The following is a 13913-nucleotide window of genomic DNA, read 5'->3' as shown; positions in this document are numbered from 1 at the left end:
GTCATCAATATAAAAGATGACAGAAAGTAGGTGTGGTACATATATACAATGGAATATTAACCCAGCCATTTAAAAAAATGAACTAATGCCATTTGCAGCAACATGGATGGACCTAGAGATTGCCATACTAAGTGAAGTAAGTCAGACAGAGGAAGAAAATATATGCTGATATCCATTATATGCAGAATCTGAAAAGAAATGATAAAATTGAACTTATTTACAAAACAGACTCACAGACTTAGAGAATGAACTTAGGGTAAGGAGGGGGATAAATTGGGGATAGGATAGTTCGGGAGTTTGGGACTGAGAAGTATTCACTGCTATATTTAAAATGGATAACCAACAACGACCTATTTACAGCACAGGGAACTCTACACAATAGTATGTGGCAGCCTGAATGGGAAGGAAATTTGGGGAAGAATGGATATATGTATAATGTATGGCTGAGTCCTTCTGCAGTCCACTTGAAACTATCAAAAAATTATTAACTGGCTATACTCCAATAGAACTAACACCCAAAAAAAGATGTCCTTTTCATTATAGGGGACTGGAATGCAAAAGTAGGAAGTCAAGAAACACCTGGAGTAACAGGCAAATTTGGCCTTGAATGCAGAATGAAGCAGGGCAAAGACTAATAGAGTTTTGCCAAGAAAATGCACTGGTCATAGCAAACACCCTCTTCCAAAAACACAAGAGAAGACTCTACACATGGACATCACCAGAAGGTCAACACCGAAATCAGATTGATTATATTCTTTGCAGCCAAAGATGGAGAAGCTCTATACAGTCCACAAAAACAAGACCAGGAGCTGACTGTGGCTCAGATCATGAACTCCTTATTGCCAAATTCAGACTTAAATTGAAGAAAGCAGGGAAAACTGCTAGACCATTCAGGTATGACCTAAATCAAATCCCTTATGATTATAAAGTGGAAGTGAGAAATAGATTTAAGGGCCTAGATCTGATAGATAGAGTGCATGATGAACTATGGAATGAGGTTTGTGACATTGTACAGGAGACAGGGATCAAGACCATCCCCATGGAAAAGAAATGCAAAAAAGAAAAATGGCTGTCTGGGGAGGCCTTACAAATAGCTGTGAAAAGAAGAGAGGCGAAAAACAAAGGAGAAAAGGAAAGATATAAGCATCTGAATGCAGAGTTCCAAAGAATAGGAAGAAGAGACAAGAAAGCCTTCTTCAGTGATCAGTGCAAAGAAATAGAGGAAAAGAACAGAATGGGAAAGACTAGTGATCTCCTCAAGAAAACTAGAGATACCGAGGGAACATTTCAGGCAAAGATGGGCTCGATAAAGGACAGAAATGGTATGGACCTAACAGAAGCAGAAGATATTAAGAAGAGCTGGAAAGAATACACAGAAGAACTGTACAAAAAAGATCTTCACGACCCAGATAATCATGATAATGTGATCACTAATCCAGAGCCAGACATCTTGGAATGTGAAGTCAAGTGGGCCTTAGAAAGCATCACTACGAACAAAGCTTGTGGAGATGATGGAATTCCAGTTGAGCTATTTCAAATCCTGGAAGATGATGCTGTGAAAGTGCTGCACTCAATATGCCAGCAAGTTTGGAAAACTCAGCAGTGGCCACTGGACTGGAAAAGCTCAGTTTTCATTTCAATCCCAAAGAAAGGCAATGCCAAAGAATGCTCAAACTACCGCACAATTTTACTCATCTCACATGCTAGTAAAGTAATGCTCAAAATTCTCCAAGCCAGGCCTCAGCAATATGTGAACTGTGAACTCCCTGATGTTCAAGCTGATTTCAGAAAAGGTAGAGGAACCAGAGATCAAATTGCCAACATTCACTGGATCATGGAAAAAGCAAGAGAGTTCCAGAAAAACATCTATTTCTGCCTTATTGACTATGCCAAAGCCTTTGACTGTGTGGATCACAATAAAGTATGGAAAATTCTGAGAGAGATGGGATACCAGACCACCTGACCTGCCTCTTGAGAAATCTGTATGCAGGTCAGGAAGCAACAGTTAGAACTGGACATGGAACAACAGACTGGTTCCAAATAGGAAAAGGAGTACGTCAAGGCTGCATATTGTCACCCTGCTTATTTAACTTATATGCAGAGTACATCATGAGAAATGCTGGACTGGAAGAAACACAAGCTGGAATCAAGATTGCCGGGAGAAATATCAATCACCTCAGATATGCAGATGACACCACTCTTATGGCAGAAAGTGAAGAGGAGCTAAAAAGCCTCTTGATGAAAGTGAAAGAGGAGAGTGAAAAAGTTGGCTTAAAGCTCAGCATTCAGAAAACCAAGATCACGGCATCCGGTCCCATCACTTCATGGGAAATAGATGGGGAAACAGTGGAAACAGTGTCAGACTTTATTTTTTGGGGCTTCAAAATCACTGCAGATGGTGACAGCAACCATGAAATTAAAAGACAGTTCCTCCTTGGAAGAAAAGTTATGACCAACCTAAATACCATATTGAAAAGCAGAGACATTTCTTTGCCAACTAAGGTCTGTCTAGTCAAGGCTATGGTTTTTCCTGTGGTCGTGTATGGACGTGAGAGTTGGACTGTGTGGAAGGCTGACACTGAAGAATTGATGCTTTTGAACTGTGGTGTTGGGAAGACTCTTGAGAGTCCCTTGGGCTGCAAGGAGATCCAACCAGTCCATTCTGAAGGAGATCAACCCTGGGATTTCTTTGGAAGGAATGATGCTAAAGCTGAAACTCCAGTACTTTGGCCACCTCATGTGAAGAGTTGACTGATTGGAAAAGATTCTGATGCTGGGAGGGATTGGGGGCAGGAGGATAAGGGGACGACTGAGGATGAGATGGCTGGATGGCATCACGGACTCAATGGATGTGAGTCTGAGTGAACTCCGGGAGATGGTGATGGACAGGGAGGCCTGGCATGCTGCGATTCATGGGGTCGCAAAGAGTTGGACATGACTGAGCAACTGAACTGAACTGAATATAAAATTAAAAACTATATAAAATCCCAAATATGTATGGGTATTACATGTTTAAATTAATGAAAAAAAAAAGAATAATGGAACCAGAGATGGTCGCTAACTTGTGCCTCTGAGCTGAATTAAACACATAGAGGATTTTTATAGTAATATTTTTGTTATTATTTGGTAATTAGTTTTTTGGTTTGTAGAGTATTATCCTTCACAATTAGCTTATACAGTATTTGGCCTGCATAAATTCATGGATTTCTTGCTTCTTGTGCAAAATGAAAGATCTGGCACAACTGGTTAACATTCCTTATGGCAAAAATTAGTGGAACTTAGAGTTGTTCTACCTCAGGTGGTCCATTAGCTCTCTGCAGTTTTATCATACTTCCTGCCATTCTCAAGTAAGTCTAGATATTGAAGCCTAGACTCAGTTGCTACTTACTAATATGTTGTGCTACTGGGTTTTTTATTATACCTGTTTGTTACTCATAACTTGGCTCTCTTTATTAAATAAATATTTGAGTCTGTGAATCTCTTCATCATTAATGAATGAGCTCTATGGATGTAACAACATATTAATTAGTTATCTGTTGCTGTATAACAAGTTAACCCCAAAACTTAGGATCTTAAAACCGTAAATGTTTATTTTATCACATGGTTTCTATGGATCCAGAATCTGGGAGCCACTATGTGAGTGGCTGGTGCTGATTTGGAATCTCTCCTGAGGTTGCTGTAATATATTGGCTTTGGATGTAGTTAGCTGAAATCTTGACTGTGCTGAGGGCTTCAAGAAGACTCCCTCATATGGCTGTTGGCTAGAGGTCTCAGTTCCTTGCTATAGGAACTTCCCCAGAGGGCTGCTTGTGGGGCCTCACAACATGTCCCCTGGCTTTGCCCATAGGTAGTGACCCACGAGATAGAGGGCAAGGAGGAAGGCTCATGATTTTTATGATCTCATCTCCAAAGTCACACACCATCACATCAGCCTTACTTTATTCATTAGACGTGAGCAACTAAGTCCAGCCCACACTCACGGGAGAGAAGTTGAATTCTACCTCTTGAAAGAAGTATCAATGCCTTTGGGAGACTTAGATGTAGCATTTTTGGTCTTTGGGTCTTGCACTTGTTGACTCATCAAATAATTCCTTTATTTTAATCTAATGCCCTACTACTTTACTTGATTTAATATTACAAAGCTCTTTTCAGTTTATTTTGTATCTACCATTCTAAGTAAAATTGGGGACCCCAAAGACTTACAAGATATAATATTTGAGGTTTAAAAAAACTGAAAACTGTGTCCAAAGAGATTATTAACTCAATCTTAGGAAAACTACTCCTAAATCTTAATGAAACACAAACTTTAAGTTACTTATCATATATCACCTAGGTAGTCTGAGGAGCTGACATATAACCAGTCACAACATATTAATAATTATTTCTTTGTTCCTGAGTGTGCAACTTTAGAATCACTGTAGGAAAATTTCTTCTTAAACATTTGTAGCTGTAATCATGTGCAATCCCCTGGATAGTGGTAAGGTTCTTTTTTTTTTTTTTAACTTTTTTTATTGCCTTTTTACATGACTATACTATTCAGTCTCAGCAGGAAGCAGGTCATCACCCTTTATACCTGCCCCAAAGAAAAGGAGTAGAGAAGCTCTGAATGAAGAAAGGGGACTCTCAACAGAAGGGCAAATTCAAAAAGAAGATAGGGAACTTCAGAGAGTAGACATTGTTCATCTGCTTCTCTATTGTGATGTCCTTTAAGCCCTCAAACTGATGATATATTTTGATATATCTAGTTGAAGTACTGACAATATTGATATTAACAGGTTTTTTTAAAATTCATTTTTTATCTTCCAGGGTTAATCAAATTATGGTGACAGGGAGAGGTACACATATATAACCATTCACTTGTTAAAAAAAAAAAAATGTTGATTTACTTAAGGTTGGTTCCCATATGGCACTGATGTAAGATGCACACCACTGACCCAATATATACATAATTATTTCATCCAAGTTTTTTCTTTACAACAGAAAACAAAACTGGTTTTTATTGTTAAAATGGACTACTGTGCCATTTCTTGAGATTTTGTTCATAGCAATGAGCTCTGTAAGTTTAGTATTCATTTCCTACTCACAGCAAGGTTGGTAGCAATCATGTTAGCAGAAATAAATTTTTATAAAGCCTATATTTTTCTATAAGGCAATGATTTTTATAGTACATAAAGTATGTGATATGTATATACATTCACTGAAAGTCAATGACATCCCTTGAAATGTTATGACATATTTTTAACATGCTTCCTCTACTTATCAGGTTCCTTGGCTATATTATTTGCCAGTGGCTTGATTTCATGAAGTTTATTGGAATTCAGTTTTTGAAAACATAGTATGAATATTGATTTGAGAATTGTTGCAGTTTATCAAACCATTTTCAGAATTTAAACTCTGCTGTTTTTACTCAGGTGATTTAAACTATGTACAAATACACAAAAAATCATTTTTTTCTTCTTAATTTGGTAAAGTCAAGTAAAACAAATTAATCTTACTTTCTTATTGTTTTATGAGACAATTTTAACTAAATACCTACTCTAAAATAACCAGTTGTCAGGTATAATCCTTGTGCTTTTGGGTATGTATAAAGCATTTTTGTGAAAGAATTTAAATCATTAGTCAATGATACTGTGGACTTGTTTCTTCAATTATCTGTGTATATCAAGCTATCCTTTATAAGCAGAGATAAGATTTTTCCTTATTTTGATAAATACCTGTGGCCATTGCACTTTAGAATATTATAGTAGAACATGGAAAATAATAGTTAAAATAATATCAATAATAATAATAATAAGCCAAGAATCAATAACAGTGAAGTTAGCATTGCTAACAGTCCCTGATCTGGATAATCTTATAAGTTTTTTGATAAAGTTAAGAAAAAAAAGAAAAGAAAAACTCTCTTAGAGATGTGCAACTTAAATGTGCTTCCAGTGTTAATGGAGCAGTAAATTTTTAAAGCTTTTAATAGGTCATAATTAATCAAACACAATCAATACAAGCATCTGAGATATAGAACCATTGTACTTACCCATGATGGTTAGGGCTGTAGCTTTTGTTAATTCTTCTTTCATTGTCTCTATTACTTCTAAATTACTGCCATCCAGGTTGCATCTATTTATGGTTCCATTTCCTGAACTGATCCAATAAAGTTTGTTTTCCACATAGTCTATTGATAGACCTGTAATTAAACGATACAACTTAACCATAACGGTAGCCACTTAAACTGTAATATTCACCTAGTACTGGATTTGGGGGAAAGAATAAGTTGCAAGCTCAGATTTTTGTCTTTAAAAATATGATCTGGCTAACAGGGAGATTCAATACTGTTTTAACTATTAGTCAAAAAATATACTTTTATAACACAATGGTTATCTCTATTGGTTATCCCAATAATCTTGTGACTTTAAAAGGAATGATTGCTTTATTTTACAGATAAGGAAAACAATACCTAAAATAGTCAAAAAATCTATTTGAGGCCACAGTAGGTAAGTGTACATTCCAGTGATTTTAAGGTTTTTATTTTTAAATTGAGTGTTTTCTTTCTTCATTATACTGCTTTGCCTCAGAAAGCTTTAATGTGTAACACTTATTAAAGATCCTTATTTTATTAATGAAATTTCTAATTTCCCCTTTACTTTCAGTAAAATCTACCTTAGAAAGTTACAGATTTAAAGTGGTGGTTTTCAGTACTCTTCAAGTAAATCCAAAGATAGAATTTCAACAAGTAATAATTTCACTGAAGTGTGGCAATGAATTGAGCTCATTTAGGAGCTGTCATTGAGAAATAAACCATACAGAAAAGAAGTGAACCAAGCCAATGGCTTAAGACCATTGGCCCTGCAGGATGTGTCACTATAAGTTCACTTTATAGTAGTTTATGAACAATTCCCTACATTATAGGGGTGTTCTTGGTTTTCAAAAGTCTCAGGACACGTACATTTTGATTGCCAAGGATATACATCTAATTAATTATAGGCATGCTCAGTAGGTTCATGATCCACCCACATTATAAAATGAACTCTGTGGCTTCATGTCGGTCTTCTGTGACTCACAACTATTAATACTTGTGAAAGAAGCATATATGGGCACAAAGCAGGCATACAATAAATAATCTTTTTATGGGACCTCCCTCACAGAATGAAGTGAATAAACAACACACAAAAAAGTCCCTTCTCTATTAAAACAAAACAAAACAAAAAACCTAAGATAAAAAAAGGAAAAAAGAGGAAAGGAAGAAAAGGTAAGAAAAAAGGGAAGATGGAAGAAAGAAGGAAAACAAACAGAGAGAATCACTGAGTTCAACTGCATGGAAAAAGTGATAACATGGCCTAATACTCAACTACAGTTAGTGAATGGACAAGTTTTAATCAAGTAGCAACAATAAAACAAGTCTATACAATATCCAAGCTATTTACTGACTTATTGGTATGTTTTCTTAATGAAAGTCTGGAAAGTTTATCAGGAAATCACAATGTATAGAATTAGACACTGAAGGGATAACATTTTCAAAAATTATTTTTATAAATACTGAGGGTCATTAGCTTTAATTACTATCACAAAATAATCAAAAGCTACATAGTCATATTCTATGAGATAAGATTTTCATAGTGAAAGTCATTCATCATTCATTTTTTTTCTTTTTATTGAGAGAAAGTTTGGTTATTCTGTAAGTAGCTTTTAAGCCACCACCATATAGCTTTTCTAGTATAAATAAATCCTGGTTTAGACACCTTAATGTTATAAGTGGTCTATTTTACCTTCTACTAAGTTGACCATCTAAAGCATATAATTCCATCTTTAATTCAGCTGAAGCATATCTTTACTGTAGATTTATGGTTCAAATATAATCCCAAAGTTTCTGTTGCTGAATTTTCAACAAGAATCAAATTAACAAATTCTCTTTAAGGCAAGGTATCTATCACCATAGATGTTCTAAATTTATTTCTCAATCAAGTTAAATCATCAGAGAATTATTTACATTTTTAGATTTCTAAGGCTTTGTCTCTCTCTCTGAATCTCTTCTGAATTGGACTTTGGCATTTGCTCTTGGTATAAATGGAAGGTGCTATAAGAAGTAGCCATAGGAAACCCGCTGTTATACTTCACAGGATATAGTGTCTGAAATAATACATCACACTGTGACCTCTTTATATAAGGACCCATGGGAGGAATTTCTCTCAGGGCTCAGTGCCAGGAAAAGCTTTATGTGGAAAATATAAAATTGTAACTGATCATATTTCTGTCTTTGCTTTGGCTGCAAAGAAACTGAAGAGTCAGATTTGTGACCCATCTCTAGCACTTGTAAAGCAATTGCATTTAAGGACAGACTTCCCTCCTGGCTTCAACAGAGAGTTCTAATTATCCTACACCTTGATTTTTAAAATTAATATTCCTTCTGTTTAATCTTTCGGAATGTTTTTAATTGTCCTCAACCCCTATCAGAAAAACATCTACTTTTGCTTTATTGACTACACCAAAGCCTTTGACTGTGTGGATCACAAGAAAATGTGGAAAATTTTTAAAGAGATGGAAATCCCAGACCATCTGACCTGTCTCCTGGGATATCTGTATGCAGGTCAGGAACAACAGTTAGAAATGGACATGTAATAATAGACTGGTTCCAATTCGGGAAAGGAGTATGTCAAGGCTGTATATTGTCACCCTGCTTATTTAACTTATATGCACAGCACATCATGTGAAATGCCAGGCTGGATGAAGCACAAGCTAGAATCAAGATTGCTGGGAGAAATATCAATAACTGCAGACATGCAGATGATACCACCCTTATGGAAGAAAGCAAAGAAGAACTAAAGAGCCTCTTGATGAAAGTGAAAGGAGAGTAAAAAAGTTGACTTAAAATTCAACATTCAGAAAACTAAGATCATGGCATCTGGTCCCTTCACTTCATGGCAAATAGATGGGGAAACACTGGAAACAGTGAGACTTTATTTTGGGGGTCTCCAAAATCACTGCAGATGGTGACTACAGTCATGAAATTAAATGACACTTGCTCTTTGGAAGAAAAGCTATGACCAACATATGTAGCATACTAAAAGGCAGAGACATTGCTTTACCAGCAAAGGTCCATCTAGTCGAAGTTATGGTTTTTCCAGTAGTCCTGTATGGATGTGAGAACTGGACTATAAAGAAAGCTGAGCACCAAAGAATTGATGCTTTTGAACTGTGGTGTTGGAAAAGATTCTTGAGAGTCCCTTGGACTGCAAGGAGATCCAACCTGTCCATCCTAAAGGAAATCAGTCCTGAGTATTCATTGGGAGGACTGATGCTGAAGCTGAAACTCCAATATGCTGGCCACTTGATGCGAGGAACAGACTCATTTGAAAAGACCCTGATGCTGGGAAAGTTTGAAGGCTGGAGAAGGGGATGACAGAGGATTAGATGATTGGATTGTATCACCAACACGATGGACATGAGTTTGAGTAAGCTCCGTGAGCTGGTAATGGACAGGAAACCCTGGCGTGCTGCAGTTCATGGGGTCGCAAAGTGTCAGAAACTACTGAGTGACTGAACTGAACTGAACAACCCCTTTTTGGAAAGAGAGGGTACATACTGAATATGCTCAACTCCACACTAACCCACAATATCAGAACTTTCTCAACTAGCTAAAATTCTGCAGTTTCTAGACTCAAACTTAGGTTTTGTAAAGCATTGACACAGAGCAAGGAAGTTGCAGATTTTGGGCCATAGTTCCCCAGTTTCTACTACTCTACATCTTTGTTCCTAGATTGTGAGTGCTGAGGGGAAAGGAACTGTGTGTTGTGAGCTCTTTGTCTTTAGCACAGAGCACGATGCCTAGAGCAGAGAAAAAATTATAAATTTTGAATGAAGGTATGTGTTATTTAATTAACTCCATTTTGAAATAAATTGTCTTCAAGGAGTTCTGCCTAGTAAAGTTGAATTATTATCCCCACAACAATTTCTTTTAAATATACTACCTATGTCCATATATTATGAAGATAGGGATGAAGCACAGTGATTCAATAGAGCTACTTGGTATGGCTTAGATTTTTTATATCAGTATTAAAGAAAAGTAGTTTAGGATTAATAATTTAAGGTTCACAGGGAAAAAAAGGTCAAGTTCCTATTTTAACCTGTATATGTATTCACTTAGCCCCCTACATATACCTTTCTCCTGTCAGATATATTAGTTTATCCCTGAATGTTCTTGAGCATGTGTATTTCCAGATATAGACAATAGAATTGAAATATTTAAAAAATCCTATTATAAATTTAAGAAATTGGTTATATATGTTTTCATAAATTAGTATGTTTAGAAGTAAACATTTATAAATCTCATTAATATAAATATTTTTACATACAACTTAAAAATTGTGTTATTATGTTTAGGTCTTAGCAACAATAAAGATTTAATTGGTATCCTTCGATTGAAATAATTTCTGAATCAGATCTCTGTTTCAAAAGATAAATCATTTAGCAGTGAACACAGTGGTTTTGATGCAATTGAAGCTACTCAATGCTTTTAGCATGCTAAGTCAATAGCCATGAGAAAACAGATCAAATGTGAGCATGCCTATAAAAGTGTCCTGGAATGTACACAAAGAAATGTAATTATTTCTGTACTGGAAGATTCTTAGTGTGGGTGACTAAGACTAAAAAGTCCTGAAAGGGCTCTAAGGTCTGTCTGAAGAATATGCCATTAGTGCATTACTAACCCACTCTGCATTACAGTCATTTCTGCCAGATATATTTATTTTTAAAATTATCTGGATCTGCTTATCAAATAGATAACCCAGATTCAATAATATAATAGGTATTTAATTGGAAGAAAGTCATCACTTAAATTGAAAAACCTTAATGATAAGGAGGCACTAAGTGCAGGCAGCAGCGGAGCCCAGCACACTAAGTGCAGTGAATTTAACTCAGATGATCATTATATCTACTACTGCAGGCAGAAATCTCACAAAGATATGGAATAGCCATCATGGTCAACAAGAGTCCGAAATGCAGTACTTGGATGCAATCTCAAAAATGACAGAATGATCTCTGTTCATCTCCAAGGCAAACCATTCAATATCACAGTAATCCAAGTCTATGCCCCAACCAGTAACGCTGAAGAAGCTGAATGGTTTTATGAAGACCTACAAGACCTTTTAGAACTAACAACCAAAAAAGATGCCCTTTTCACTATAGGGGACTGGAATGCAAAAGTAGGAAGTCAAGAAACACCTGGATTGACAAGCAAATTTGGCCTTGGAATGCCAAATGAAGCAGGGCAAAGACTAATAGAGTTTTGCCAAGAAAATGCACTGGTCATAGCAAACACCCTCTTCCAACAACACAAGAGAAGACCCTACACATGGACATCACCAGATGGTCAACACTGAAATCAGATTGATTATATTCTTTGCAGCCAAAGATGGAGAAGCTCTATACAGTCAACAAAAACAAGACCAGGAGCTGGCTGTGGCTCAGGTCATGAACTCCTTATTGTCAAATTCAGACATAAAATGAAGAAAGTAGGGAAAACTGCAAGACAATTCAGGTATGACCTAAATCAAATCCCTTATGATTATACAGTGGAAGTGAGAAATAGATTTAAGGGCCTAGATCTGATAGATAGAGTGCATGATGAACTATGGAATGAGGTTTGTGACAATGTACAGGAGACAGGGATCAAGACCATCCCCATGGAAAAGAAATGCAAAAAAGCAAAATGGCTGTCTGAGGAGGCCTTACAAATAGCTGTGAAAAGAAGAGAGGCGAAAAACAAAGGAGAAAAGGAAAGATATAAGCATCTGAATGCAGAGTTCCAAAGAATAGCAAGAAGAGATAAGAAAACCTTCTTCAGCGATCATTGCAAAGAAATAGAGGAAAAGAACAGAATGGAAAAGGTTAGAGATCTCTTCAAGAAAATTAGAGATACCAAGAGAACATTTCATGCAAAGATGGCTCGATAAAGGACAGAAATGGTATGGACCTAACAGTTGCAGAAAATATTAAGAAGAGGTGGCAAGAACACACAGAATAACTGTACAAAAAAGATCTTCACGACCCAATCATGATGGTGTGATCACTCATCTAGAGCCAGACAACCTGTAATGTGAAGTCAAGTGGGCCTTAGAAAGCATCACTATGAACAAAGCTAGTGGAGGTGATGGAATTCCAGTTGAGCTATTTCAAATCCTGGAAGATGATGCTGTGAAAGTGCTGCACTCAACATGCCAGCAAATTTGGAAAACTCAGCAGTGGCCACTGGACTGGAAAAGGTCAGTTTTCATTCCAATCCCAAAGAAAGACAGTGCCAAAGAATGCTCAAACTACAGCACAATTTTACTCATCTCACATGCTAGTAAAGTAATGCTCAAAATTCTCCAAGCCAGGCTTCATCAACATGTGAACTGTGAGCTTCCTGATGTTCAAGCTGATTTCAGAAAAGGTAGAGGAACCAGAGATCAAATTGCCAACATTCACTGGATCATGGAAAAAGCAAGAGAGTTCCAGAAAAACATCTATTTCTGCTTTCTTGACTATGCCAAAGCCTTTGACTGTGTGGATCACAAGAAACTGTGGAAAATGCTGAAAGAGATGGGAATACCAGACCACATGACCTGCCTCTTGAGAAATCTGTATGCAGGCCAGGAAGCAACAGTTAGAACTGGACATGGAACAACAGACTAGTTCAAAATAGGAAAAGGAGTACGTCAGGCTGTATATTGTCACCCTGCTTATTTAACTTATATGCAGAGTACATCATGAGAAACACTGGACTGGAAGAAACACAAGCTGGAATCAAGATTGCCGGGAGAAATATCAATAACCTCAGATATGCAGATGACACCACCCTTATGGCACAAAGTGAAGAGGAACGAAAAAGCCTCTTGATGAAAGTAAAAGAGGAGAGTGAAAAAGTTGGCTTAAAGCTCAACATTCAGAAAACGATGATCATGGCATCTGGTCCCATCGCTTCATGGGAAATAGATGGGGAAACAGTGGAAACAGTGGCTGACTTTATTTTGGGGGGCTCCAAAATCACTGCAGATGGTGACAGCAACCATGAAATTAAAAGACGCTTCCTCCTTGGAAGAAAAGTTATGACCAACCTAGATAGCATATTCAAAAGCAGAGACATTACTTTGCCAACTAAGTTCCATCTAGTCAAGGCTATGGTTTTTCCAGTAGTCATGTATGGATGTGAGTGTTGGACTGTGAAGAAGGCTGACACCAATGAATTGATGCTTTTGAACTGTGGTGTTGGAAAAGACTCTTGAGAGTCCCTTGGACTGCAAGGAGATCCAACCAGTCCATTCTGAAGGAGATCAGCCCTGGGATTTCTTTGGAAGGAAGGATGCTAAAGCTGAAACTCCAGTACTTTGGCCACCTCATGTGAAGAGTTGACTCATTGGAAAAGACTTTGATGCTGGGAGGGATTGGGGGCAGGAGAAGAAGGGGATGACATAGGATGAGATGGCTGGCTGGCATCACTGACTTGATGGACGTGAGTTTGAGTGATCTCCGGGAGTTGGTGATGGTCAGGGAGGCCTGGTGTGCTGCAATTCATGGGGTCACAAAGAGTTGGACACGACTGAGTGACTGAACTGTACTGAACTAATGATAAGGAAAACTTATCTTTTTACTTATCTTTTCTATTACTGAAAGGAGCATAGATAATCTATCTACTTTGATTCTAACACTCATTATTTGAAAGCAAATTTTGCTTTGATTTATTATTTTCTTTGAATATTTTGATTAAAACCATCTTACTTTTAATTTAGACAATATGACTTGCCAAAATGATGTAATTGCCCTCATAATGGAAACATTCCAAACATTGGTAAAAGAAATTACACACTATTAAAATAAATATAATTAACAATATTTTCCACATATCACTAAAAAAAATAATAAGTCCCTTAAATTTTAAGTAGACTTAA

The 13913-nt window shown here is 36.8% G+C and overlaps 1 protein-coding gene across 1 annotated transcript in view; it reads right to left on the bottom strand.

Moving 5' to 3' along the window:
* The window catches only part of LRP1B (LDL receptor related protein 1B), a 1961274-nt gene that overhangs the window by 697610 nt on the left and 1249751 nt on the right, over window positions 1–13913 (bottom strand). The window contains exon 32 of the mRNA XM_069573760.1: window positions 6029–6178. Within this exon, the coding sequence (XP_069429861.1) occupies window positions 6029–6178 (150 nt within the window). The remainder of the gene's footprint in view (window positions 1–6028; window positions 6179–13913) is intronic.

This window comes from Ovis canadensis, chromosome 2, assembly GCF_042477335.2.
Source record: "Ovis canadensis isolate MfBH-ARS-UI-01 breed Bighorn chromosome 2, ARS-UI_OviCan_v2, whole genome shotgun sequence".
Lineage (NCBI taxonomy): Eukaryota > Metazoa > Chordata > Mammalia > Artiodactyla > Bovidae > Ovis > Ovis canadensis.
Note: the sequence above shows the minus strand (reverse complement) of the source record. Positions and strands in the feature narration are given on the sequence as shown.